General features: G+C 39.9%; 1 protein-coding gene across 1 annotated transcript; it reads left to right on the top strand.

The window, feature by feature from the left end:
• Positions 1-25,737, top strand: LOC145358884 (ELAV-like protein 1). The gene is made up of 6 exons (XM_080213255.1): positions 1-150; positions 7,383-7,609; positions 17,495-17,598; positions 18,533-18,686; positions 19,501-19,726; positions 22,174-25,737. The coding sequence occupies exons 2-6, from the start codon at positions 7,399-7,401 to the stop codon at positions 22,499-22,501; spliced, it is 1,023 nt and encodes a 340-aa protein (XP_080069381.1). The 5' UTR covers positions 1-150; positions 7,383-7,398; the 3' UTR covers positions 22,502-25,737.

Raw genomic sequence — 25,737 nt, 5'->3', positions numbered from 1 at the left:
GCGGCGCGCGGGGTTGACTTTGTTTGATTTTAACGGATTTTTTTTTCTGCCTCTCCGCTCGAGCTCGTTCCCTGTCCCTCAGCTCGAGTCCCGGAGAGACAGCGGCGCTGCTCGGTACTCACCCTGTACTGGGTACGGGGCTCAGAAAGAGTGAGTGTGATTTGTCAAGAGAGGAAAAAAATAAATAAATATTCGGCATGAACCGGGAAACGGGCCCAGGCCATGCGGCACTCGGGGCCTGCGCTACTGCAAGCTAGGCCTCAGACTTGGAGTAATTGGTCAGCCGCCCGGATAGCGAGGCTTCCCGGTTGGAAAGGCCAAATATGTCGTGACGGGGCGTTTGGTTGCGCTTTCAGCAGGAAAAGGGACGGAACGGGATGGGATGGGGTTTTGGAGTGGGAGGGAATGGGGATACGAGGTCCTAAATCGAGATCGGGGATGTACGCTGGTGGAGCAGGCCTGTCTAAATTAATGTGACCGTTGTAAGATGGAAACAGTAGGAGGATAGAGTGGAGCGTCTCCGCCTGACGGGGTGCATGGCCTGCCGGCTCCAGCATCAATGAAGAAACCGGGCCGCTGCATCCGGTAGAACAATGCACCTTGCACCCGAGACAGTAGCTTTTGTACCTCATGCTCCCTTCATTGAATTGCACAAATCCCTTTAAACATCTATTATAACCGAAAATAAGCCCTCCGTCTGGATTTTGGAAAACAATAATCGTAACAAACTCCAATTATTTGTAATGGCTCATCAAAAATATTAATTAAATATCCCTCTTCATTTTCACACGTCCATGAAAAAAATTTAATTTTCCAACTATGTGATTTCTCCCTCTACCCCACAAATACCTTGCCTCCCAGCAGTTGGTTATTTCCTAAACTTCCATCTCCGTTAAAGAAGTACAACTGATTGCAGATGTTGTGCATGCTTGATTGAATATATAGGCACATCATTGTTTATCAGTTGACGGTGGATAAAGCATGTTTCGTCTTGTTCAGTTTGTTTTTAAGGTTGTCCCCTTTATCTCGGCTGTCAGTTCGCACTTCTAAATGATAAAATTCTGCTCTCATCTAAATTCACATTTCAATTACCCTTTTTTCCCATCCAGCACGTGCGCAAAATGTAAATTTGCATTTTGTCATTTAAAAACTATTTTGAAATGATGACATTTCTACATGTTTAACGCTATACTAATTTTTCTACTGCCTAGCTCTGATTACATGATCTCGAATGGTGTTTGCTTTGTAGCCATTGAATTTTGATAACTGAATGCATCGGAGAGTTACATTTGGTATTTGTGCCTTAACATATTCTTACCAATCTTTGCAAGAGCTTCCCACACAGATCAATTACTGTGAAGTACAGTGTGCTCAACATGGCAGTCATTTCAAATACAGCAAGATCTCATAAAGCGGGATGGAATGAATGGCAAACTTAAAGGCATTGATCGTGGTGGTTGAGTGTAGAATGTTAGCCAAACCACTTGAGTGACCCATTGAATTGCTTAAATTTTTGTGCATGTAGCCTTCAACTATGCAGTAGTCCTTTGAAACTGTGTTGAAGTGTCAGCTAAATTGTGTGCTTTTTAAGATGTACTGTATTTTGATATTTAAATATTCTAGGGACTCAGTTGTCTGCAAAGTTGCTGCACTTTAGATTTTTCTATTTCAGATAAATTGAGGGCACCAGCAAGAAAAGATTTTTTCCTCCTTTTGTGTTGAAGTATAGAGACAGTTGAAATCTTTGAGATGGTGAATGGGAAACCAATTAAATGAAGCTTCGTCCCTATGCTAATTTTAGAAGGTAGAGTCACCTTTGCCTGTCAAGTAGGAAAGTTCCATGAGCATTTTGAACTATTTAAATGAGAGTTCTAAATATCCATAATGTTAGATTATTGAATATGTATTAGATGTAATATAACCAGCACATGCTGCACTCAACAATGCACTTCACTTACCATGCTTCTCTTTAAAATGCTGAGGTGCAGGAATCTTTCCCTTTGTGCTGAGGGAATTGTTTTGTGATTTGACAGGTAAAGTTATACCTGACTGAAAGTACTTGGTTTTGCTTTTGTGGTGTGAAGTTGGCAATGGCAACAGATTAGTGTCTTTAAAAATGGTTCTACGTTTAGTGGCTCTGTTCATCTTCTTGCTGCCCTGTTAAATTTTAAAACATCATTGAATACAGAAATAAAAACAAAATACCAGAACTATTTGGATCAGTCAGTGTCAGTAGTCAGGAAAACAAATTAATGATTAATATTTATAACTCTTCTCTGTTGCCTGGCACTTAGATTCAATTGCAAGTAAATGCCTGGCCTGTTTTACAAGTCACAAAAATCAAGGAGAAAAGCCCATTTAAATTCATCCTTCCGTTGAAATCTTGAGCATCTAAATGCAGCTGGAATAACACCAGCGCTTTAGTATTTAAACTTGTTTATCAGTTTATGGCTGGTCCTGCAATCCTTCAGTCACAGTTTAATTTTACTTAGTGCTTGGGATTAACCTTTCTATTATACTTTTTAAAATATCCCCTTCATGTGCCTTGATTTATGACTGAAAAGTCAAGAATTCCAACTAGCAAAAAAGGATGCATGTTTAAATGGACCGTTGTGTAGAACATTTTTCTACTTATGGGCATATCCTTGGATGTTTTCAGATTAGAGTCCTAATGCTGAAGTTGATGTTAGTGTTGCCCATGTTCAAGTTGCTGTTTATATTTGTATTTTTAAGGGTTTGGAGAGTGCAGTTAATTTGCATTTATATAGTTCCTTTGTAGCGAGCAAGATACAAATAGATAAAGGGAACATACATGGTGCGAGGGTTGGGAGGAATAGGTCAGACTAACTGAGGGTTAGGGGAGTGTGTGGAAGAATGAATAAGGGTGATAGCAGTTACAGATGTAGAATTAAGGACAGGTTGCCAGTGTTGATCAGAGAAGGCAGCAATAGTGGATGAGTGGGAACAAGAGGCTTGCAGATGAGATTTAAATAAACTGGCTTTTTTTGAGGACATTGGCTGAGTGCTGGCAAAGGGATTTGGTGATTTTTTTTCACTCGTTACTTCTAGGAATTTAATGATGCACAGATTTTAACAGGTCTGGATTTAAAATTATCCTGTTAATATTTCTCTTCTGAGACTAGTCAGTTGTATTTAATTGCAATGTGATTATTTTAAATTTGGTCTGAAATCTTCCTAAAAAGGATATTTATTGTCATGCCCCAAAACAAAATATTAAAAAGCTTGTTCATCACTTTAGAAATGAATAGGTTTTAAATTTTAAAGTAGTGTGCTGTACTTCATTGTCTGAGTTGATGCTGGCACAGAACAGAAAAGACAGTACAAAAGCTATTGAAGATAAAACAGTGCAAAGAAAAAGGTGTTGAATGTTCAAGTAAATGGGAAGGGCATTTAGATTACTAGATGGTGGAGTTGTCTCCACTTGTATCCCAGCTTTTGATCTTTCACTGGGTGACCCTTCCATTTGGAATGACAAAAAATGAAAGCTTGTGGATGAAAAGGCTATAAAAATTACACACTACCTGCAGTCACTGATTTCATTGAGGCTGAGTAGATTAAACATAGAAAAGTGAGGAACTTTTGTGTTGAAAATAAATTGTAGGGGGAAGGCAACAGTGAAGAAGAGAGGTGATGAAGAGAGTTAACCAAGATTATATTTGGGTCTAATTTATTCCTCCTGGTACTTTTACTTTCTTTATCATTTAGTTGTGGTCCAAATCGTTCTCTCTGACATCTATTTATTGTTGGCTGTGCAGAAAGTTTAAGTGTAGAGAATACGCAAGAACTCTAGGATTTAGGTACTGAGAGGAGATTGACCTGGAAATTCATGTTTCCCTCCTCGTAGTACAATATAAATTGTATCCCATAGTACTCAGGCTTTGTGAATGCAGCGTTTCAGGTGAGTAAGGGATAAGGTAAGGAAACATAGTGTTGGGGGTAATATATTAACATGGGTAGAAGGTTGGTTAACTGACAGGAAGCAGAGAATGCACGTGAGCAGAGCATTTTCAAGTTGGCATTCAGTGAATATTGAAGTGTCTCAAGTATCAGCGCTATGGCCTCAGCTATTTACCACTTGCACTAATGTTGTAAATGAAGAGACCATGAAAGATGGCAAGCTTGAGAGGGGAACCCAATGACGCAAATAGATATAGATGGGTTAGGTGAGTGGGCAACAAAGTGGCAGATGGAATGTAATGAAGGAAAATATGAAGTTGTTCACTTTAGTGTTATTAGTAGAAAAGCAGAATACTTTTTGAAAGATGTGAAACTTGATATTAAAATACTTGATTGTGCTTGTACAAGGAATGCAGAAAGTTAATGTGCAGATACAGTAAGCAATTAACAAGGCAATTAGCATTTTGTCCATTATTATATGCAAATTGGCGATCAGGAATAGAGAAGTATTGCTAAAATTGTGCAAGGTTTTAGTGAGACCACATCTGGAATACTGTGTGCCGGTTTTGTCCCCACATTTAAGAAAATATATACTTACATTGGAGATGGCACAGCAAAGGTTCGCTAAATTGGCCTCTGGGATGAAGGGGTTAGAACAGAGAACAATACAACACAGTACAGGCCCTTTGGTCCTCATTGTTGTGCCAAGCTTTATCCAAAACCAAGATCAAGCTATCCCACTCCCTATCATTCTGGTGTGCTCCATGTGCCTATCCAATAACCACTTGAAAGTTCCTAAAATGTCTGACTCCACTATCACAGCAGGCAGTCCATTCCACCCCCAACCACTCTCTTGAGTAAAGAACCTACCTTGGATGTCCCTCCTATATCTCCCTATATATATCTAGAGGTTGTCCTCTAATTAGTGGTTGAGCAAATCGGGCCTTTATTCTCTGGAATTTAGACGAATAAGAACGATCTCATTGAAAAGTACAAGACTCTGAAGGGGTTTGATACGGAGTAGCAGAGCAGGCTCAATGGGGCATAAGGTTTACCCCTACTGTTCCTACTTATGTTCTGATGTGATTTGTATTGAGTGAAATGTTGGACTTCTGGTGAAAATATAAACAAGTTATTTTCCTTGATGTGCTTTTTTAAATTTTTTTTAATCTCCAAGCAATATGCCAGGTAGGCACTTTTAATGTAATAATGCCGTAAGTTTTAAACTAATAAACCATTCTGAAAACAAAGGAACTGAATTATTTTACTGTGACACAGCTCTTACCGAGGATAATCTTTTGTATCACTTCCAGCAGTAGAATTACAAGTATGACAAATCACTTGATCTGGCACTTTTGACCAATTTTCCTTGTGTTTTGTATTAAACTGGTGTACAGAAGGGGAAAAAATTGTTTTATGTAGAGAAAATGGTTGGGATGAATAATCTTAAATCTTCTGTGATGTACTTAATTGATACTGTCCAGTAATGATGAACATTTCTTCTTCACTGTAATGTTCTCTACTTAAACTGAGTTCTCCAGTCACTTACTTAGGTTCAGATGGTTTCAAATTCATAAATGTGGCACTGATTTTTTTTTTCACAGTTGAAATGTAAATAGGAATATGGTTGCATTCCTCTTCCCAATCCAACTGACTGAAAAAGAAAGTTCAGAGACCAAAATTCACTACATACTTGATTCAGGCAGGACTTGATGCACTCCATTGCATTGTTTGCAGCTCCTGTTCACTGGTATTGTTGGTTGTCAGGATCTTGGCTTATAAGTTTCGCTAAATGCGATTACTGTCACTAGAGAGGTAGTGCTTGATAGACTAACGGGGCTGATGGTGGACAAGTCCCCAGGACCAGAGGGAATGCATCCCAGGGTTCTGAAGGAAATGGCAGCAGTGATAGTGAATGCCTTGAGTGATTATTTACCAAAATTCGCTGGATTCTGGGGAAGTGCCGGAAGATTGGAAAACGGCTAAGGTTACGCCACTGTTTAAAAAAGGTAGCAGACAAAAGGCAGGGAATTATAGGCTGGTTAGTTTAACGTGTGTAGTTGGAAAAATGCTTGAATCCGTCATCAAAGAAGAAATAGCGAGGCACCTGGAAAGGAATGGTTTGATAGAGCAGACGCAGCACGGATTCGTTAAGGGGAAGTCATGTTTGACGAATTTATTGGATTTCTATGAGGGTGTGACTAGAGCGGTAGACAGAGGGGAACCGATGGATGTGGTGTTTCTAGATTTTCAAAAGGCGTTTGATAAGGTGCCTCGCAAAAGGTTGCTTCAGAAGGTTAGGGTGCATGGAGTTGGGGGTCAGGTGTTAGCGTGGTTAGAAGATTGGTTGTCTAATAGGAAGCAGAGAGTTGGTATCAATGGGTGCTATTCTGGTTGGCGGTTGGTGACTAGTGGAGTGCCGCAGGGATCGGTGCTGGGGCCTCAGCTATTTACCATTTATATAGATGATCTGGAGGAGGGGGCTGAGTGTAGGGTGATGAAATTTGCTGATGACACAAAGATGAGTGGAAAAGCAAATTGTGCGGAGGGTGTGGAAAGTCTGCAGAGGGATCTGGATAGGCTGAGCAAGTGGGCGAGGACCTGGCAGATGGAGTATAATGTTAGCAAATGTGAGGTTATCCACTTTGGCAGAAATAATAGTAGGAGGGATTACTATTTAAAGGGCGAAAAGCTGCAGCATGCTACGGTGCAGAGGGACCTCGGGGCCCTTGTGCATGAGTCGCAAAAACCCAGTCTGTAGGTGCAACAGGTGATCAAGAAGGCGAATAGTATGCTGGCCTTTATAGCGAGGGGGATAGAATATAAAAGCTGGGAGGTCTTGCTGCAACTGTACAGGGCACTGGTGAGGCCGCAGCTAGAGTACTGTGTGTAGTTTTGGTCGCCGCACTTGCACAAGGATATTTTGGCCTTGGAGGGAATGCAGAGGAGGTTCACTAGGCTAATACCGGAGATGAGGAGGTTGAACTAAGAAGAGAGACTAAACAGACTGGGTCTGTACTCGTTGGAGTTTAGAAGGATGAGGGGGGATCTTATAGAGACATATAAGATAATGAAAGGGATGGATAGGGTAGAGGTAGAGAGATTTTTCCTGCTTAGAAAGGATAGCAGGACTAGAGGGCACAGCCTCAAGGTAAGTGGGGGGGGGCAGCTTAGATCGGAGCTGAGGAGGAACTTCACTCAAAGGGTGGTGAATCTCTGGAATTCTCTGCCTGTTGAAGTGGTGGAGGCTACCTCGCTAAATATATTTAAGTCATGGGTAGATAGGTTTTTGACAGACAAGGGAGCAGGCGGGAAAGTGGAACTGATCCACTTCGGATCAGCCATGATCTTATTGAATGGCGGGGCAGACTTGAAGGGCTAAATGGCCTACTCCTGCTCCTATTTCTTATGTTCTAAGTTGCCTCTTTCTCAGACAATGTGATATATGCTTATTTTTTTCACAGGTAAGTTCGTTTTGAAATGTCAAACGACCAATCTTGCTACAGTAACGGTTACCAAGCAGAGCTTGATCTCATGGCTGAGGAATGCAAAGATCATGGGGATGACAATATAAGAACCAACTTAATTGTCAACTACTTGCCTCAGAACATGACACAGGATGAGCTGCGAAGCCTTTTTGGTAGTATAGGCGAGGTGGAGTCCGCCAAGCTCATTCGTGACAAGGTCGCAGGTAAGAACCTTCAAGGCAAAGCTGCAATGATTGCTGCTTTTTTGTTCTTGCATAATATGTTTCGTACACAAATCTTCGGGAAGGTAATCCCTCTATACTGGGAATCATCTTGGTGAACCTCCAATGAAATAATATCATTACTTAAATAAGAGGACCAAAACTGATCACAGAATTTCAGATGTGGTCTTGCCAGTACCTTATACTGTTGTAGCAGGACTTCCTTACTTTAATACTCCAAATTCCTTGAAATAATAGCCAACATTCCATTAGCCTTCCTGATTACCTGCTGCACGTGTTGCAGCTTTCTGCAGTTTTTCTCCATTTAAATGAATTTTTTTTTGTCGTTCATTTCAAGAAGAACATTATTATACACCATTTGCCAGCTTTTTGCCCACTTACTTAATCTATCAGTATCTCTTTGTAAACTTTTGTATCCCTCTCGCAACCTGCCTTGCCATCTATTTTAATGTTCTCTGAAAGTTTGGCTACAGTACATTTGCTTCCTCCTGCAAGTCATTAATATATATTATGGCCCCAGCACTGATCCCTGTGGAACCCCACTGGTTACACGTCGCATACCTGAAAAAAACCATATCCCCACTTGCTTTTTCTGCCCATTAGCCAATTCTGTATCTCTGCCAATATATATTCTCAAGTTTAGCTCAGTTGGCTGGACAGCTGGTTAATGATGCAAAGCCAAGCCAACAGTCTGGGTTCAATTCCTGTACTGGATGAAGTTATTCATGAAGGCCCTGCCTTCTCAGGTGAGGGGCAAGTTTTAGATGTGCTCATCTTCAGGTTATATCACCACCATTTGAGTGATCATCTGTGACTATGGTAACTTTATCATACTACCTCTAACACCATGGACTCTTATCCGACAACAACATTTTATGAGAACGCCTTCTGGAAGTCCATATACAACATATTACTAGCTCCCTTCTATCTGCTTTTTCCTCAAAAAAACTAATAAATTAGTCAGATACAGTTTCCCTTCCATGAAGCTTTGCTGACTACTTGACTAGATAATGGTTTTCCAAATGTGCTGCTATTGCTTCCTTAACAACTGATTCCAACCCTTTTCCAATAGTAGATATTAGGCCAATCAGCCTATAGTTACCCACTTTTTGCCTTTTTGAATAATGGTATCACATTGACAGTTTGCCACTCCTCCAGTACTTCTCCAGGGTCCAAGGAGTTTTGGAAAATTATAACCAGTGTTTCCACTGTCTCTGCTGCTTCTTTTTGAATCCTAGGATGCAAACCATCAGGGACAAGGGACTTAACTACCTTTAGCCTCATTAGTTTGTCTAATACAGCTTCTCTAGTGATTGTACTTAATTTCTCCCCTGTATTTAGTATTAGTGGGATGTTCAAAGTATCTTCCATCCTAAAGACTGTTGCAAAATATCTGTTTAACTCATTTGCCATTTCCTTGTTTCCCCATAACTATCTCCTCAGATTCATTTTCTAAGGGCCTGTGTTCATTCTGACCTTTTTATATGTTTAAAGAGGCTCTTATTGTTTTTATATTTCTTGCTAATTACCTAACTTATTTTCTCTCTATTATTAAATTTTTAGGCCTCCTTTGCTGAATTCTGAATTTATCTCAGTCTTCAGGACTCTCACTGAGTTTTGTCTCCTTGTATGCTTTTCCTTTCAACTCCATCCAGTTTGTACTGCTCCCACCTCCCCCAGAACTGGTTCCAATGTCCCAAAAATCTGAAACTTCTCTTTCCAGCTACGTATTCATCCAATATATCCTGATGTTTCTACTCTGACTAGCATGTGGCACCAGTAGAATCCTCAGATCACTACCTTTTGAGATCCTAGTTTACAACTTCCTAACTCCCTACATTTGACTTCTGGGACCTCATTTTTATTTTTTTACTGTGTCATTGGCACCAACGTGCAGCACCACCATAGGCTGTTCACCCTTCCCTCCAGAATATCCTGTAGCTACTTAAAACATAGACTCCCTACAGTGCAGAAGGAGGTCATTCTGCTCATTGAGCCTGCACCCACAACAATCCCACGCAGGCCCTATCCCCATTACCCCAAACATTAACTCCACTGATTCCCCCTAACCTACACATCCCAGGACTCTAAAGGTCAATTTAGCACAGTCAATCCACCTAATCTGTACATCTTTGGACTGTGGGAGCACCCAGGAGAAATCCACGCAGACACGGGGAGAACATGCAAACTCCACACAGACAGTGACCCAAGCAGGGAATTGAACCCAGGTCCCTGGAGCTGTGAGGCAGCAGTGCTAGCCACCGTGTCCGCCCAGAAACTCGAACACATCATTGATCCTAGCACCTGGAAGGCAACATACCATCCTGGAGTCTTGTTTGCAGCCACAGAAATGCCTTTCTATTCCCTTTAAATTGAATCCCCTAGAACTATTGCATTCCCAAATTTTCTGTTCCTCCCCCTATGCAGCAGAGCCAACCATGGTGCAACAAATTTAGTTGTTACTGCTTTACTCTGAGAGGTTAGTCCCCTCAACAACATCCAAAGCTATATCTGTTCTGCAAGGGACTTGCACAGGGGGTTCCTGTGTTGCCTGCCTAGTCCTCATACTCTGCCTGGTGGTCACCCATTTGCTTTCCGCCTGTGGAGTCTTAACCTGCGGTCTGACCACTTCTCTGTACGTGCTATCAACAGTACTCTCAGCTTCAAATGCTCACAGTGTCCCCAGCTGCCATTCCAGCTTTGAAACTTGGGCATTCAGGAGCTGTTAGCTGGAGACATTTCCTGCACACATGCTAGCCCTGGGCACTATAAGGGTTCCTGATTTGCCACATGGAGCACATGAGCACACCACAGCTTTGAACTCTGTTGCCATGATTAAAATCAATTACTCTAGGGCCCTTCTTTCCTGATCCTCGTTACTGCAGAATATACAAACTTTAAACCACAAAAAGACCTTACAAGCAATAAAAGTAATAAATATTTAACCTGACCTTATCCACTACTTAGCAATCAGCTTTTTCCCTTGTAGCCTCTACTGCTGCAGCAAGGCAAGACCACTGTCTGAAGATTTAAGACAGATTGGAAAGCAAAGGAAAGAAATGCAAAGAGCACTGAATTCCCACTTGTTAATTTAATTCAGATTCCATCAGCCGCTCTGATGGAATTGAGGCCTTGCTCCCAGAGTATTAGTATTACCAATACAGAACCATCTCCCCACAGAAACCAATAAAAGAGAATAGGAGAAACAACCTTGTTGTTTTCAACTCTCCTAATTTCCTGTTTCATTCAAAGTGAGGTACCAGGAGCTGTTCAGATTGGGAGTTTGCCTTATTTAAGCCATGGATAACGAAGGAGGTGAAGGAAAGTGTTAAATTAAAAGCGGAGGAATTTAGAGTAGCTAAGAGCAGTGGGCGAGAAGAGGATTGGGAAAGGTTTAAATGTCAACAAAGATTGACAAAGAAGTTGATAAAGGAGGGTAGGAGAAGCTATGAGGCTGGGCTAGCACTTAATATAAAAAAGGATAGCAAGAGTTTTTATAAATATATAAAAAGGAAGAGGCTGGCTAGGGTGAACGTTGGTCCTTTAGAGGATGAGAAAGGGGAGTTAGTGGTAGGGGATGGGGATATGGCTAAGGTCTTGAATAACTTTTTTGTTTCTGTCTTCACGGAGGAGGACGTGAATAATTTGCCAGGTGTTAGAGATGGAAAGGTGGTAGGAATGGAGGGTCTTAATGACATTACTGTTACTAGAGAGGTGGTGCTCGACAGACTGGAGGGGCTGATTGTGGACAAGTCCCCAGGACCGGATGGAATGCATCCGAGGGTTCTGAAAGAAATGGCGGAGGTTATAGTGGATGCCTTGGTGGTTATTTTCCAGACGTCGCTGGATTCCGGGGAAGTGCCGGAAGATTGGAAAACGGCTAATGTTACGCCGTTGTTTAAGAAGGGTGCCAGGCAAAAGGCGGGGAATTATAGGCCGGTTAGTTTAACGTCTGTGGTAGGTAAAATGTTAGAATCCGTCATTAAGGAGGAAATTGCGAGGCATCTTGAAGGGAATTGCTTGATAGGGCGGACGCAACACGGTTTCATTAAAGGGAAGTCGTGTCTGACAAATTTACTGGAGTTCTATGAGGATGTGTCTAGGGCAGTGGATAGAGGAGAGCCGGTGGATGTGGTCTTTCTGGATTTTCAGAAGGCGTTTGACAAGGTACCTCACAAGAGGTTATTGCAGAAGGTCAGGGGACATGGAGTTGGGGGTAGGGTGTTAGCGTGGATAGAGGATTGGTTGTCAAATAGGAGGCAGAGAGTGGGGGTCAATGGGTGCTATTCGGATTGGCGGTTGGTGACTAGTGGGGTGCCCCAGGGGTCGGTGCTGGGGCCTCAGCTATTTACCATTTATATAGATGATCTGGAGGAGGGAACCGAGTGCAGGGTGTCGAAATTTGCTGATGACACCAAGATTGGGGGAAAGGCAAATTGTGCGGAGGGTGTGGAGAGTCTGCAGAAGGATCTAGATAGGCTGGGCGAATGGGCCAGGAAATGGCAAATGGAATTTAATGTTGGCAAGTGTGAGGTGGTCCACTTTGGTAGGAAGAATGGTAGGAAGGACTATTACTTACGTGGCGAAAAACTGCAGCAGGCGACGGTGCAGAGGGACCTCGGGGTCCTTGTGCATGAGTCGCAAAAACCCAGCTTGCAGGTGCAGCAGGTGGTCAGGAAGGCGAATGGGATGCTGGCCTTCATAGCGAGGGGGATTGAATATAAAAGTAGGGAGGTCTTGCTGCAGCTGTATAGGGCATTGGTGAGGCCGCAGCTGGAGTAGTGTGTGCAGTTTTGGGCGCCGCACCTGCGCAAGGATATTTTGGCCCTGGAGGGAGTGCAGAGGAGGTTTACTAGGCTGATACCAGAGTTGAGGGGATTGAGCTATGAGGAGAGGCTGAATAAACTAGGCTTGTACTCGTTAGAGTTTAGAAGAATGAGGGGAGATCTCATTGAGACGTATAAGATGATGAATGGGATGGATAGGATAGAGGTGGAGAGACTCTTCCCGCTCAAAAAAGACAGTAGGACTAGGGGGCACAGCCTCAAGATAAAGGGGAGGCGGTTTAGAACGGAGTTGAGGAGGAACTTCTTCACTCAAAGGGTGGTGAATCTCTGGAATTCTCTGCCCGTTGAAGTGGTGGAGGCTGCCTCGCTAAATATTTTTAAAAAGCGGGTTGATGGGTTCTTGATAAGAGAGGGGATTAAGGGTTATGGGGAGAGGGCGGGAAAGTGGAACTGAGCCACAACAGATCAGCCATGATCTTATTGAATGGCGGGGCAGGCTCGAAGGGCTAGATGGCCTACTCCTGCTCCTATTTCTTATGTTCTTAATATTTGTGTGCTGTTGATTGAAGAAACATTGTCATGTCATTGTTGTAAATATAGATTAATGTAAGATCCGGTTTAGATTTAAACAGGTTTTCCAGCATTGTAAGCATGTTTCTCCTTTCAGCCTTTTCCATAGCATTATTTTGTATCAGACAATACCTGTATTGGATGCTGCCTTCCTTGATATTTTGCTAGAATTGGACTGATATTTTAGCATTGGCCACTAAGGATTCAAAGAATGGCAGGACCATTTCAATTAACAACTTTGGAAAGTAGAATGCCCAACTTTCAAAAGAATAGGTAATGGAATGGTAGTTAACATATTAAATGCTTAAACTGACAGCAAAGAAAGCACATTAAGTTATTCTATTCTGATGGCATCATGCACAGATTAAAGATCATGTTGCTATTCTGCCTTATGGATGACAGCACAATTTGGGAAGTGCAAATCTTTGGTGTTAAATCTGTTCCATTTGCTGTTTGTGGGGTTGATTTAAAAGGGCATATAAGCATGAAAGATAAAATAATCACTGGTGCTATAAAATTGAAAGTATCTTTCAGGTTTAGTGTGTTAATCACTGAAGGCAGTTAGCTTACTTTTATGATGGCTGTTGAATTTAGTACCTCGTTTCTGTCACAGCTATGCTATTTTCATTAATTTTCATGCAGTACACTTTTATGATTCATTGAGAGCAGTTTTCATTTTTCATATCATTTGTTATTGACCTGGTCTTGGAAGATTTCATGGCATTAGGGAAGTGAAAGATATTTTTTATTGCAGAAATTTATTTTTCCCTTCAGCCCCACATGCTGAAACTACAAGTGACATCATTCTCGCTTTGCCTCCTTTTCCCCTCTCTTGTCTTTCTCTGTTCTCTGCCTACCTCTGCTGATTCCCAAAAGATCTGAATGCTGACTGGTCTCCAGATGAATTCATTGTATTTGGGAAACTAACATTGCTTGGGAATGTGCACAGTAGGAAAAGTAATCCATGGGGAGAGAAAAGGGGTCAGAATTTTGAGATGTAATAAGCGTTTTTCTAGCTGTTCAATGCAATCCAAATTGTAACTCCAGTGAAGGAATTTTTTTTCTCGCATTCATAGATCCATTTGGATCCTTCACCTTTGCTGGCACCTTTGTGGTGCCTTGGAGGTTTATCGCATTGGCCTTATTTTTCTTTTCAGTGGATGCAGCAATTTCTTCCCAGCATGATTCACAAGGCAGAAAAGTGCAGGCATTTACCATCAAAGATGAATTGACTCCCCTCACCTCTGACACGTTACTCTTCAATACTTATCAAACCAATTTGTGCTTGCACATCTTAAAACATTTTACAGTTAAACCATTTATCTGGTTTATTCAGTCAGTAAATAAAGTGGATGGGGAAGAGGGAATTGGCCACTCTTCTGGATTGCATGAGTATAATGAAGAGGATTTGAAAATAGAATGGAATGCCAAGCTGCTTTTCTTTCCTTGTTCTGAGGTTACAGAGCCCATTGGAATATTTCTTTCACTCTCCTCTTCACCCGCTCCTTATCCCTATGTCCCTCACAAAGACTGACACTCTTGTGTAAATCTAAGAGTATTTAATGTATGTCATTCCATGCTGCTCATTTAATAATTGTCATTGATAGTAGCTGTCTAGTGTCATCACGCTTTTTCAATTGCAAGAAATTCAAAAGATACCAAAATAAGTGTTTCTACTCTTAATTTTGCTATGTCTCCCTACCAAAACAAAAATAGCCTTTGAATATCTTAAGCTGACAATCCATATACATGGTTAGTTTAATTTTTAAATCTTTTAATTTTTAGTTTTACCTAAATGGAACGGTGGATTTGTGTGCAAGTTTGGAGAAATATTAATACTGAATGATATGAATTTAACCTGTTCCAAACTAGTTTGTAGGCATGGAGCATTTAAGCAGCAATGGTCAAAAATCTTTGCTTAAAAAAGTACAAGATAGTCCATGACCATTCCTCACCACTGAACCTAGACAGACAGTTGGTGGACTGTTTAACTTTTAGGAGGAGAAAGAACGAAGGTCATGGTGAAATGTGTTCCTTATCAGGTCTGATGTTTTATATTGGTGACTTGACAAGGATTGAGGGGCAGTATTACGGGGAAAGGTTCACAGGAAAATAATTAATGTAAACTTAGATGGACCTGCCCAAAGCTGGCTTGGAGTTAGGTTTGGCAGTGGGAAGGTGGGACGAAGAGAGGCCAGAGCAAACAGTGCACTAATTCATTGAGCTTTTCAGGACATCAAGAGGGATTATCAGCCCTTTGATAAAATCCACCAGAAATGACGATAATTATACTTAGCATTTATAATCATATTGAACTTTGTGTTAAAATTTGTGATGCTTGGAGATGACAGATTTACTTGGTGCTTAGCCTTTTACGGTGATGGAGAGAGAAGTAAATATAACAAAGTTGAGTGGTTTTTGACTAAGTTCAGAACACCTCACCTATTACACTTACTTTTTTGTAGGTTCTTCAATTTCTCTGTGTCCTATGATCAAAGGTAGTGCTGACTGAGTAAATTTCTAAGCTGAAATGCAAGTTTTACGAAGTGTTGACTGCTTACTTCCAACAATGTATAAAGTGGTTGCTGCTTTCCTGTATTTTACAGACAGTTGTCTTCTGTTTGCATTTACTCCCAAAACAACTGAACAAATAATTTTTTCTGTCACCTTTAATTCTTCATTTTCAGTAGTCACTGTTGCTTTGTTGTGACTCTGATTGCCTTCCAGAAATGATGAGATGCCATCCTTTTTCTTTTCACACCGTGTACTTTTTGGCCAAGAGGGATGCTAGTGCAGTATTTATCCAGCATTCCTCTAATTTTCTGTGAGTTGGACATAAGGAAGTGTAAAATGGGACTTCTAATAGCCAAGTGAAAAGGCACTTAAAATTGTTCAGTGGAAGCCAATGGAAAAGAAGTTCAGTAATAAGGCTTAGCTACTCTATGTCCAATTTAAAAAAAATACTGCAGATGCTGCAAGTCTGAAATTATAACCATAAGTGCTAAAATACTCAGCAAATCATGCCTGTACTTGTCAATGCATTGTACTTATTTAGATAGCACATTTTGTCTGAAATGAACGTTTCATTAAAGCTGCTTCTTGTAAGGGTTTCACTTTTGCAGTCATGATGTAAAGAACATTACATAAATTATTGTAAATTTCAGGAAAATATTTTTATCCCACTGCCAACTCCTTTCTAATGTATGTGCAATGGGTAGACTTTATCGTTGCTTTTGTCCTCAACTGGGTTTATTCTGCAGGTTTCATTTCAGTGTGAGGTTGGGTGACTACTAATCAGTTATTCAACCATAATGATTAATTCAACCATAATTAATTTAGTGCCACTTATAGTGCTGCAGTGTTAAACATGTATTGCTGGTTTTGATCACAGTGCAATTTATATGCTGTACATGTTTGTGAGATAAACATTTGCATAGGGGATCTTGAGGGAGCAGGTGGTGCATTGTCTTTCAACTACTGATCTGTGGCCATACTGGCTTTTTATAAAAGTTCTGGCGTGACATGAAAGACCTTTCTGTTAATATAACTTTGGTACAAGACTTAGCTGTTGAGTTAAACCAGGAATGGACTTTAAGCTGGAATCTTGTGTGCAGAGTACACTGGCAGTATAGCGCAAAGTGCGATTAGATGGTTTCAGAAAACCCACCGCTCAATACTCTAGGCCGGATTCTCCCCAAAAAAAATTCTGAATGAAAATATTTGCATAAAAACTGGGGTAAATCACGCTTTTTTTTAAACCAGTGGTAGCTCAGAGAAGAATCTCCCACACTATGCACTGCAGAGTGCAGTAGTGTGAATCACAATTAAAAATCAGGGGACAGGCCCTATTCCTGCTGGAGAGGCCAGCAGCACTGTGCTGAGTGGACCACTGCGCACGCGTTGATTTGTCAGCGCCAAATCGATGCTTGCGCATTAGTCTCTGTCTGCTGGCCTCCCGATTGCTGGCCAGCCCCGCAACCTCTGCAACGCTGGCCCTCCAAAACCCCCTCCCACAAAGGATTGTCAGCCTATGCTCATGATCCCAAAGTCAGAGTGGAAACAGAACCCACTACCCTCACAGCACTGCCCCTGGGCATTGACACTTTGCACCTTGGGCAGTCCCAGGTTCCCTAATAGCATGTAAATAGCATCTAAATTCGAATTAACATAAATTATGCAGCTCCACTCCTATATCCGGTGCGGAGCTGACAGCGCTGGATATCTAGCAGTGGGAGATGAGCTCGGTGCCAGGCGCACAGCGTGGATTGCACTCATCTGGCCCTGCTAAAATCTCCCATCCCGCTATGCTAAAAAAAATGGGATGGGAGAATCACTCCTTCATTTCTGACTTGTTTGTATGAAGAGTTGCTTCAGCTCAATGTAGCCCATAGAACTTGGAGTGCCTCTGCAGATTACAGTTTAATTGGAAATAGCATGTGATAAAATTAGAGCTTTTCCTTCCTGGAAATTTAGCTGGATTGTTGCTAACCAAACACTTACTTTTAAATAGGACACAGCCTCGGATATGGTTTTGTAAATTATGTGGCCGCCAAAGATGCTGAGAGAGCTATTAACACACTTAATGGTCTGAGGCTGCAGTCAAAAACTATTAAGGTAAGAGTCCTGCTACCATAACCTTGTGCATGTTTCACAATATGTACACATTTGATCTTTTCTCATTACCCGCCTCAAAGTTATTGACTTATGCTAGACATAGGTATTTTGTCCTCTTTCTTAGCCCAGAGGTGAAGCCAGTTACGGTAAACTGCTGTTGTTCTCACTTAGATCAATAACTTGATGAAACGTAACCTGTTTGGCTTAATTCCATGCTGGGCAGTGTTCATCAACTGGAACTGCCCTGTTATGGTGCTTAAATATTGGATGAGAAGTTGAGTTGAACAAAATTTCACGGTGATAAAGTTCACATCTTAGGGTGATATAGTCATTTATAAATTGCGTTTTTTAGTGAGCTTTGAAGCTTCAGCAACTGTCCTGCAGTTGAGGTTTTGGTTGGCAGTGAGGTCCTTCCTTTAAAAGCTAGGTGTTATCTTCAGTTTGAATTTTATGTGCCTACAGTCTCAGCACATGTAAGCCCTGAGATCAAATGTACATACTTTTAAGGAGACAAGTGACTGAGCACTGTGTACTCTCAAGTCAAATCAAATTAAATGTCACAGGAGTTAACCATAGACACTGCTTCAAAAACAAATGCTCTGATAAATGTTTTAAAATAACAATTAAATCTACGAGCATATCTGCAAAGTGTTTCGTCATCAGTTTGTTATTAGAATCAAGTATGGTATTGGCATCGCTGATGTATAGAAAAATTTGAAGCTAATGTACTTCAATGTTTCTTCTTGCCGTGTTAATGCTAACGGTGCATACCTTTTGTAAATTAATGTTTAACATATCAAAATGTGCTATTTGGGTAAAGTCGAAGATCAGAATGAAATCTGTTCTTCGTGATTCAAATAGACGTGCCCTTTACATATCCAATGCAATATTTATTAAAACTGCTAATCCCAGAAATGAATATGTTAATTGAAAGGTTTCATACGCCCGGCCGAGCTCGGACAGCATTAAGGATGCAAATCTGTACGTGAGTGGGCTGCCAAAGACAATGACTCAAAAGGATTTAGAGCAGCTTTTTGGACGTTATGGCCGCATCATCACATCTCGTGTTCTTGTTGACCAAGTCACAGGTGGGTAACTTTTATGTTCTTTATCAATAATGAAAGGAATATATTTAAGTATTCATAAAGTTGATCTTTGTAATTTAGGAATATTGTCTTTGAACTTTGTCAGACTGCATTAAAGTGGAGCTAAATAGCCCACTATAGTGCCCATCTTTATTAACTTGCTTAATCGTGAGTGTGGAAACATATTTGGGAACTTGGCTTTTTTTCTCTATATTGTTCTCCCCTTATTTCTGTTGTCCAGAAGTGATTCAGCTAACACCTCAGATTCTCTTGAGTATAGATCAGATTTTGTTTTGCTTAATACCATTTTAATTATTAAGCATTCAAACATTATTTAATAGTGCCAGCAGCCCAGCCAGCTCCGAATGCTCAGGATTACATTCTTCAAATACTTTTGACAACGTTTCTGAAGATAGCTTTGATTTACTTGTTGGGATATTGTTTCCCAATTAATTTGACCAAAATTCACTAAAATTCTCTATTGCATTCCTGTATGAAATCATACTTAGGACTTTTTATATGTTACATTTAAATTGTTGAAGTGCAATATTATATCCAAGAACTTTGACCACATAGACCAAGGATTGACGATTTTTGGGCACTAGTACCTAATGGATTTTTTTCCTGTAATTATGATCGCGACCAGTCTTGATACCACATTTTTAATTTTTTTAAGTTATTAAAATAATTTACCTTAATATATATCAATAGGTTGCATTTTCTAAACCAATTGTAACTGGATTGCCAGCACACTAGATTACATCAGTTGTTCTTCCTTTGGTAGCAAACTGTTTTAAGAAATCTTATCTGTTTTCAGGTATGTCCAGGGGAGTGGCTTTTATTCGGTTTGACAGGAAATCTGAAGCAGATGAAGCTATTAATAATCTGAATGGGCACAAACCACCTGGTGCTGTTGAACCAATTACGGTAAAGCTTGCAGCCAATCCTAATCAGAAAACAAATGCATCACTGCTGGCACAGCTGTACCATTCACCAGCAAGGCGCTTTCCGGGACCATTGCACCATCAGGCACAGAGATTCAGGTGTGTTCTGTCACTCTCACTGGTGCTAATTCTGAATTGCTTTTTTTTAATCGATGAGGAGGAACAAGAAGTAACGTGAAAGGCTACTGCTACGGATTTCAACCCAGCTTTTACTTCAAGATTACTTCATGCAATCATTCATTCAGTACCAAAAAATGACTTCAGTCTTCCTGAACTCTGAGGTTGCAGCATTGTTTTGACAATGTTTTCCTGTTAGAATTTATTGTGAATTCTTTCAGATATAGTACCGAACTTTGCAACTGGGATAGCTGATGTGTTTGACCATTTATTAATGAGCACCAATTTGGACCCTGATTAACTTCAATAATTTATTGAATTTCTGTTCATATTATAGATAGATTTGTCACTCATTGTCCCTTTTGAAAATGAATGCTGGAACGATGATGGGCATGACCAGAAAGACTTGTCTATTGAGTGTAACTTTATACTGTCAATATCTTATGAGAGAACAGGTATTCAAATATTTGTAGTAATTGGCCAGATCCATTCTTCAGAACTATCAAATGATATACAAATGATTAAATCCATTCTGTCCATTTTGATTTAGGTGGAATCATCATTCAACACCATGGCAACCCCAGTATACATTGTGCTCTTTGGTGTTTTGAACCCACACCATGTCTGTATCTTCCTCTGCATTTTTTCCCACTATTTTTCTCATTTTCCCTGTTTGCTTTCCTTGTCCCTGCTACAATGGGAAAGAGGTGAGGTGACATCATTGCTATTAAGCCTGGGTCCTGGGGAAAATGCTGAACATTACATTGTATCTTTGTGGAAATGTGACAGACTGAAAGTACCTTAATCGTGACAATGTGGAATTATTAGAAGACAATTCTAGGGTCTGTTACTTTCTAACAGTTATTTTGGCTAACGCTAAGTAGATTGGCCAAACCCCAACAGCAACTCTCCCTCTCACTTCTAGCCACATCTGATTTAAGGGCAAGTGAGTGCAAAGGACTTGCTTGGGGGGATAAAGCAACTGACATAAACAGTTAATCTTCTAGTGAGGAATTTAAAAAACATCAAGCAGACACAGTAGGAATGCAACAAGCCTACATGTCTATCACCTCAGCAACTTTCCATACCCTTTAAATGAGACGTGCCTCAAAATTTTACAATACTGTACTCTGACTGGATGGAACTAATTTCCTTGTGATAAACCCTATCTGTTAAATGACAGGCTTTGAACTACCATGGTGAGAGTGATCCTTGTTAAACAGGTTCAGGTCCCCTTTGCAGCCATCTCCACTGCTGGGGCAACAGTATACTAGTGGAGAGACAAACAATGCTGCTCATTACCAAGGAGTGTCCCCTCTACAGAGTAAGTAGCGGACTAATCGCCATTAACTCAGCAAATGAAGAGGCAATCACTTGGTTTCGGGAATTTTCATTCGCTGAATAATACTGAATGGGAGAAGATAACTGGTGAGCGATGTGCTTCTGCCTATTATGAATGCTGGCACCATTATTTGATAGTTCAGGTCTCCACTGATACAGAAACAAAAATGAGATTTGATCTGCGTCAGCATATAATTTAGATGCGCTATATATTCCAAAGTTGAAGTAATTTTTGAATTGCAGCTGACATTTGAAAATACTTTCTTATTTGTCTTGTCAAAAATGTCTAGCATCAGCTATTTATGTGTGCTACAAATATGGCAAATAATCTAGGATTTGTTCAGATGCTACCTTGCAAAAAAGTCTAAGAAAATTGCAGGATTTAGTATTAGGCACTTTAATATGTAGCATTGGTTTTTGACTGGAATAAAGTATCAGTTTAGACGCATTTATGTTTGATAATTCTGTAGTTCAAGTTGCAGGAGAATTAAGCCAACTCTGGGTGGAATTTTCCGCACTCAGCCCCGCCATTCGTTGGCGGTGGGATCTTCTGATCCTGCCTCTCAACAGGGTTTCCTATTTTATGCACTCTGCTGTTAGTGGAACGGGAAGAACCCTCCAGCAAAAATGACCAGAAAATTCTGATCTTTGTGTTTGCATTGATAAAGCTGCTCCTTTGTCCCGGTGGATGTAAAAAGCTGCGTTGGTAAGGAAACTATACTTGTTTGTCTGTGGAATGAATCTGGCAGAAGGAAACTTGATAACCCTTTGTACTTGTGTAAAAATGCACAATGAGTTGTGTCCGGCAACAGTGTAGGGGTTTGGAATCCCATAAAATGCTTTATACCAGTTTTAAGTGAAAGATGGTTACTCTGGATCCTACATTTGTCTGGATGAATCAGGTCCGCTAAGTTTAAATCAATGGCTTAACAGCAATAGTCTTCCCAAGCCCATGTATTGAACTTTTTATTGTCCTTTTTTTTTGGAGGGGAAGGGTATGAGAATTTTTTACTAATTTTCATTTGTTTTCGTCACCTTTGAAGTTTTTGCCACCAACTTAAAGTTAATTTTCTTTGTTTGTTTGTTAGGTTTTCGCCGATGAGTGTTGACAATATGAGTAGTTTGTCAGGTGTGAACGTTGGTGGTCACAATCCATCTGGCTGGTGCATCTTCATCTACAACCTGGGCCAAGACGCAGATGAGGGGATCCTGTGGCAGATGTTTGGCCCATTCGGAGCCGTGACCAATGTCAAAGTTATACGTGATTTCAACACCAACAAATGCAAAGGGTTTGGCTTTGTAACCATGACAAACTATGAAGAGGCTGCCATGGCCATTGCTAGCCTGAATGGCTATCGCCTCGGAGACAAAATCCTCCAGGTCTCCTTCAAAACCAGCAAGTCACACAAGGTGTAATTTAAAGCTTGTGCTCATTTGTAAGCATTCAATTAGAAATACACTGCTGAACGGTGAATAAGTCCACTAGTGTAAAGCAACTCTTACTGTTGTGACAGAAGTGTTTTGTCTACCATTCTAGAAGAATAAGTGAAAAGGATTTTTTATATTAGTACTCTGGGATGCAACTAACATGAAATGTTCAAAAGTTTGATACATTTCCTTCCATGTTCCCCTCCTTTCTTCCTACCCACCCAAAAAAGGAGGGTAAAATACTAAATTGTATAGTAGTTCCTTGAATTTGAAATAATATCGCTTTAAATTACAACATTCATTCCATTTTAATGTAATCAGTTATATGACTAGCAGCTCTTAGTTAATTCCTGCTTGCATTTGAGAAAGCAATTTCATAAATGCACTACATGTTAGCATAGGCTTTATGCATTAGTAAACCTTTTTGAATTAAAATGTTGATTTGTGCCTGTAAAATTAATATGTTTAGTAGTACGTTCATCCAGATGTCTAAGCCATGGCTGTAATTTAACAGTTTTCTGTAGATAAGTGTAAATGGCACCTTCTGTGTCCTCCTTGTCCCATGAAATATGGAGGTAAGTGCAAAACAATTCAGTTTTAATTCCTGACATAAGTACAACCATGAGTCAATTAATGAAATTTACAGTGTACGGTACAAAAATGGAGCAGGTGACTCGCAATTTTGCCAAATTTCTGGGTGAAAGGAACATTTTGGTTGGGAAATCTCATGTAATACAGGATTAATTCTGCTTGTAATATTATCATAGAAGTTCAAACATTTGAGCATTTGTAGGTTTGTTGCACCCCATCTAGTGAACTCCATTTCTTTTTTTAAAAAAGTTTTTGTTTTTTGCATAATTGACATGCTAAATTGGGATAATGCGTCAGAATAGAAAGTACTTAATGTTTTTTTCATGCAGGTTAGCTGTCAACACAAAGCTTTGTTAAAATAGACTTAAAGAAGACTAATCTAAAAGTTTTTACAAACTGCCTTTGAACTTAGTTAATGTTCTGTTATATAATTTCTTTTCATTTTGTTTCCTTTGTTTTGTTTGACTATTGATTTTACTTTTGCATTTATGATCATTAAATTTGTTTTGTTTTGCTCCAATTTTGTTTTGTTTTTGTTATTTTTCTCTTTTAAAGTTCATTTGCTGTTTAGCGCTTCAAAATTTTGTTTTAAAATTAAGAGTAGGGATTGAGGGGCCAGTGTGCAGACAGGCACCTGATTTTTAGGTACCCTGCCAAAGAGTTTTACAACCTTATGCTGAAATGGGCTTCACAGAGCATCTATTTTTATAAACAAACTTTTTACAGGAGTGCTAGCAGGGGATTTTGAGTGGAAAGTTTTGTATGCTAACTGGTGAGCTTTTAAATAAATTAACCAGACTTGAACCTTCAGTGGACAGTTAGCTGTAGCCGGCTTTTAAATCTTTGTCAAAATTGAATGCAGACACAAATCCACTGGTCCTGTTTGAATTGAGACAGGTTGCAAGGAGGGAAGTGAAGTTGTATTGCTTATGTTTAGTGCATGATTATGAATAGTGGTTGAGGAAATTAAACTTCTTGGGCCCATGGTAAATGCGCACTCATACTTAGCCTCAAACCAATGGCAAAGGGAGCTGATACCAAATGTTCCATTTATTTTGGGCCACTTTCTTTTTGGCCAAGTGTGCTACATTTAAAACACCAGAATATGATTTGTGAATGTTTTTGGAGTATCTGAAAATATGAATAGTTAAGCAAAGTGGACTTGCAGATGACTGTTCCTCATTCCTCAGCTATTTAATCCTTCAAAGAAGCTGGAAGATAATGTACTTAATTTTTTGTATACCATACATTTTGAATTTTGCAAAATTGTAGAGAAATTGCAACTTCAGGAAGCTAAAAGCCGTAACGCCTGATATAAGGTTCTCATTTTTCACTTGAAGGCGCTTTTTCACCTGGCATTGCCTGGCACATTGTAGTTTCCAGTGCTAGATGCAGTTCAGTCTTATTCAAAGAACAGATTGATTATGGTAATATTTCAGAATTTACTTCAATGCTATTTCCTGAATATCAGTTACATTCTAGTGGAAAATAGAAGTTTTCCACACAAGAAATAATATTTGAGATGTAATTTGTATCTGAAATAATTAGGAATAGTCTGCAGAGGAGAATAACAAAGCAGTTGGATTATCTATGTGATTGTGTGTGTAGATTTTCATCACAATCTGACTTTAATTTGGTTCAGAGCTAATTATTCACTATTATAAATTGATTTATTATTTCAACTAATTAAACGTGCTCAGTTACTCAACCATTTTCAGAACATGTATGTAAGAAAACCCTATTGTGAAAATCGAATCTGGCTGACAGCTTGTGCATTTGTTTGAGAGTTTACTTTTTCTAGTAAAATCAAGTTTATGTTTAAAGAATGATTTTTGCCAGCACTTTGTAATACTCAACAGCATACTTTGCCACAAATATGATATGTGACAAAAGTTGCTTTTGGTATTTTGTGTGATTGAAATGATAAAGCTTTTGATACCTGATTTTTTTTTAGTTGATTTCTAGGCCAGTTTGTTTGTAATGATAAACCAATAATTCTACTTGCTAACTAGTGAATGGTCAACTCTTAACTTAATTTGTGACTAGAGGACTGGTGATGTGTGTTTCCAGCTGAAGGGTAATGTGCAATTACGGTTGGACACCTGTCACAACCATTGCTTCTTTGTCCTCCCATTCAGCATGCTTTAGTTTGACAGTTAAACCAAGTGGATTTAACTTGCACCTATCTTCATTCATAATTCATACTTGCTCTCTGCTTATTTACAGCACAGCATCTAGCTAATATGAATTGGATTCTGTCTAATACTGCATTAGCCTACACAGTGTGATGTGTATAAAAGCAATTCTGCTGCACTTTTTCAAAAACACAAACTGAGATGGCGTTCTCATTACAGATATCACACTGATCTGCAACTTGTCATTCTCTGGCCTGCTCTGCTTTATGCCCACAATTTGATTTTTTTGGATGGTGATGTAGGAAAGCGTTGATGCCTTGTCTCAATAGGATTAATTATAAATATTTTTCGTAGTGAAGAATTAGGGTTGCATCTCCTGGTAGTGATTCACAACAGATCAGTTGTCTTTTATAAAAAGGCACGAGTCATAATGATTTTGTCTGCATTGATTCCTGGATTGCAGGGGATATCTGTATGTTAGCTCTTCCAAGTTATTAC

Source organism: Carcharhinus amblyrhynchos, chromosome 26 (assembly GCF_965287045.1).
Source record: "Carcharhinus amblyrhynchos chromosome 26, sCarAmb.v2.hapA, whole genome shotgun sequence".
NCBI classification, from domain to species: Eukaryota; Metazoa; Chordata; class Chondrichthyes; order Carcharhiniformes; family Carcharhinidae; genus Carcharhinus; species Carcharhinus amblyrhynchos.
The sequence above is the reverse complement of the archived record's forward strand: the minus strand, read 5'-3'. Positions and strand labels throughout refer to the sequence as shown.

Excerpts from the sequence above, each read along its gene's own strand:
- LOC145358884 (XM_080213255.1), top strand. The coding sequence starts at position 7,399 with ATGTCAAACGACCAATCTTGCTACAGTAACGGTTACCAAGCAGAGCTT. Across the intron at positions 17,599-18,532 it reads TGCAGTCAAAAACTATTAAG|GTTTCATACGCCCGGCCGAG; the intron begins GTAAGAGTCCTG and ends GTTAATTGAAAG. Across the intron at positions 19,727-22,173 it reads CATCAGGCACAGAGATTCAG|GTTTTCGCCGATGAGTGTTG; the intron begins GTGTGTTCTGTC and ends TTTGTTTGTTAG.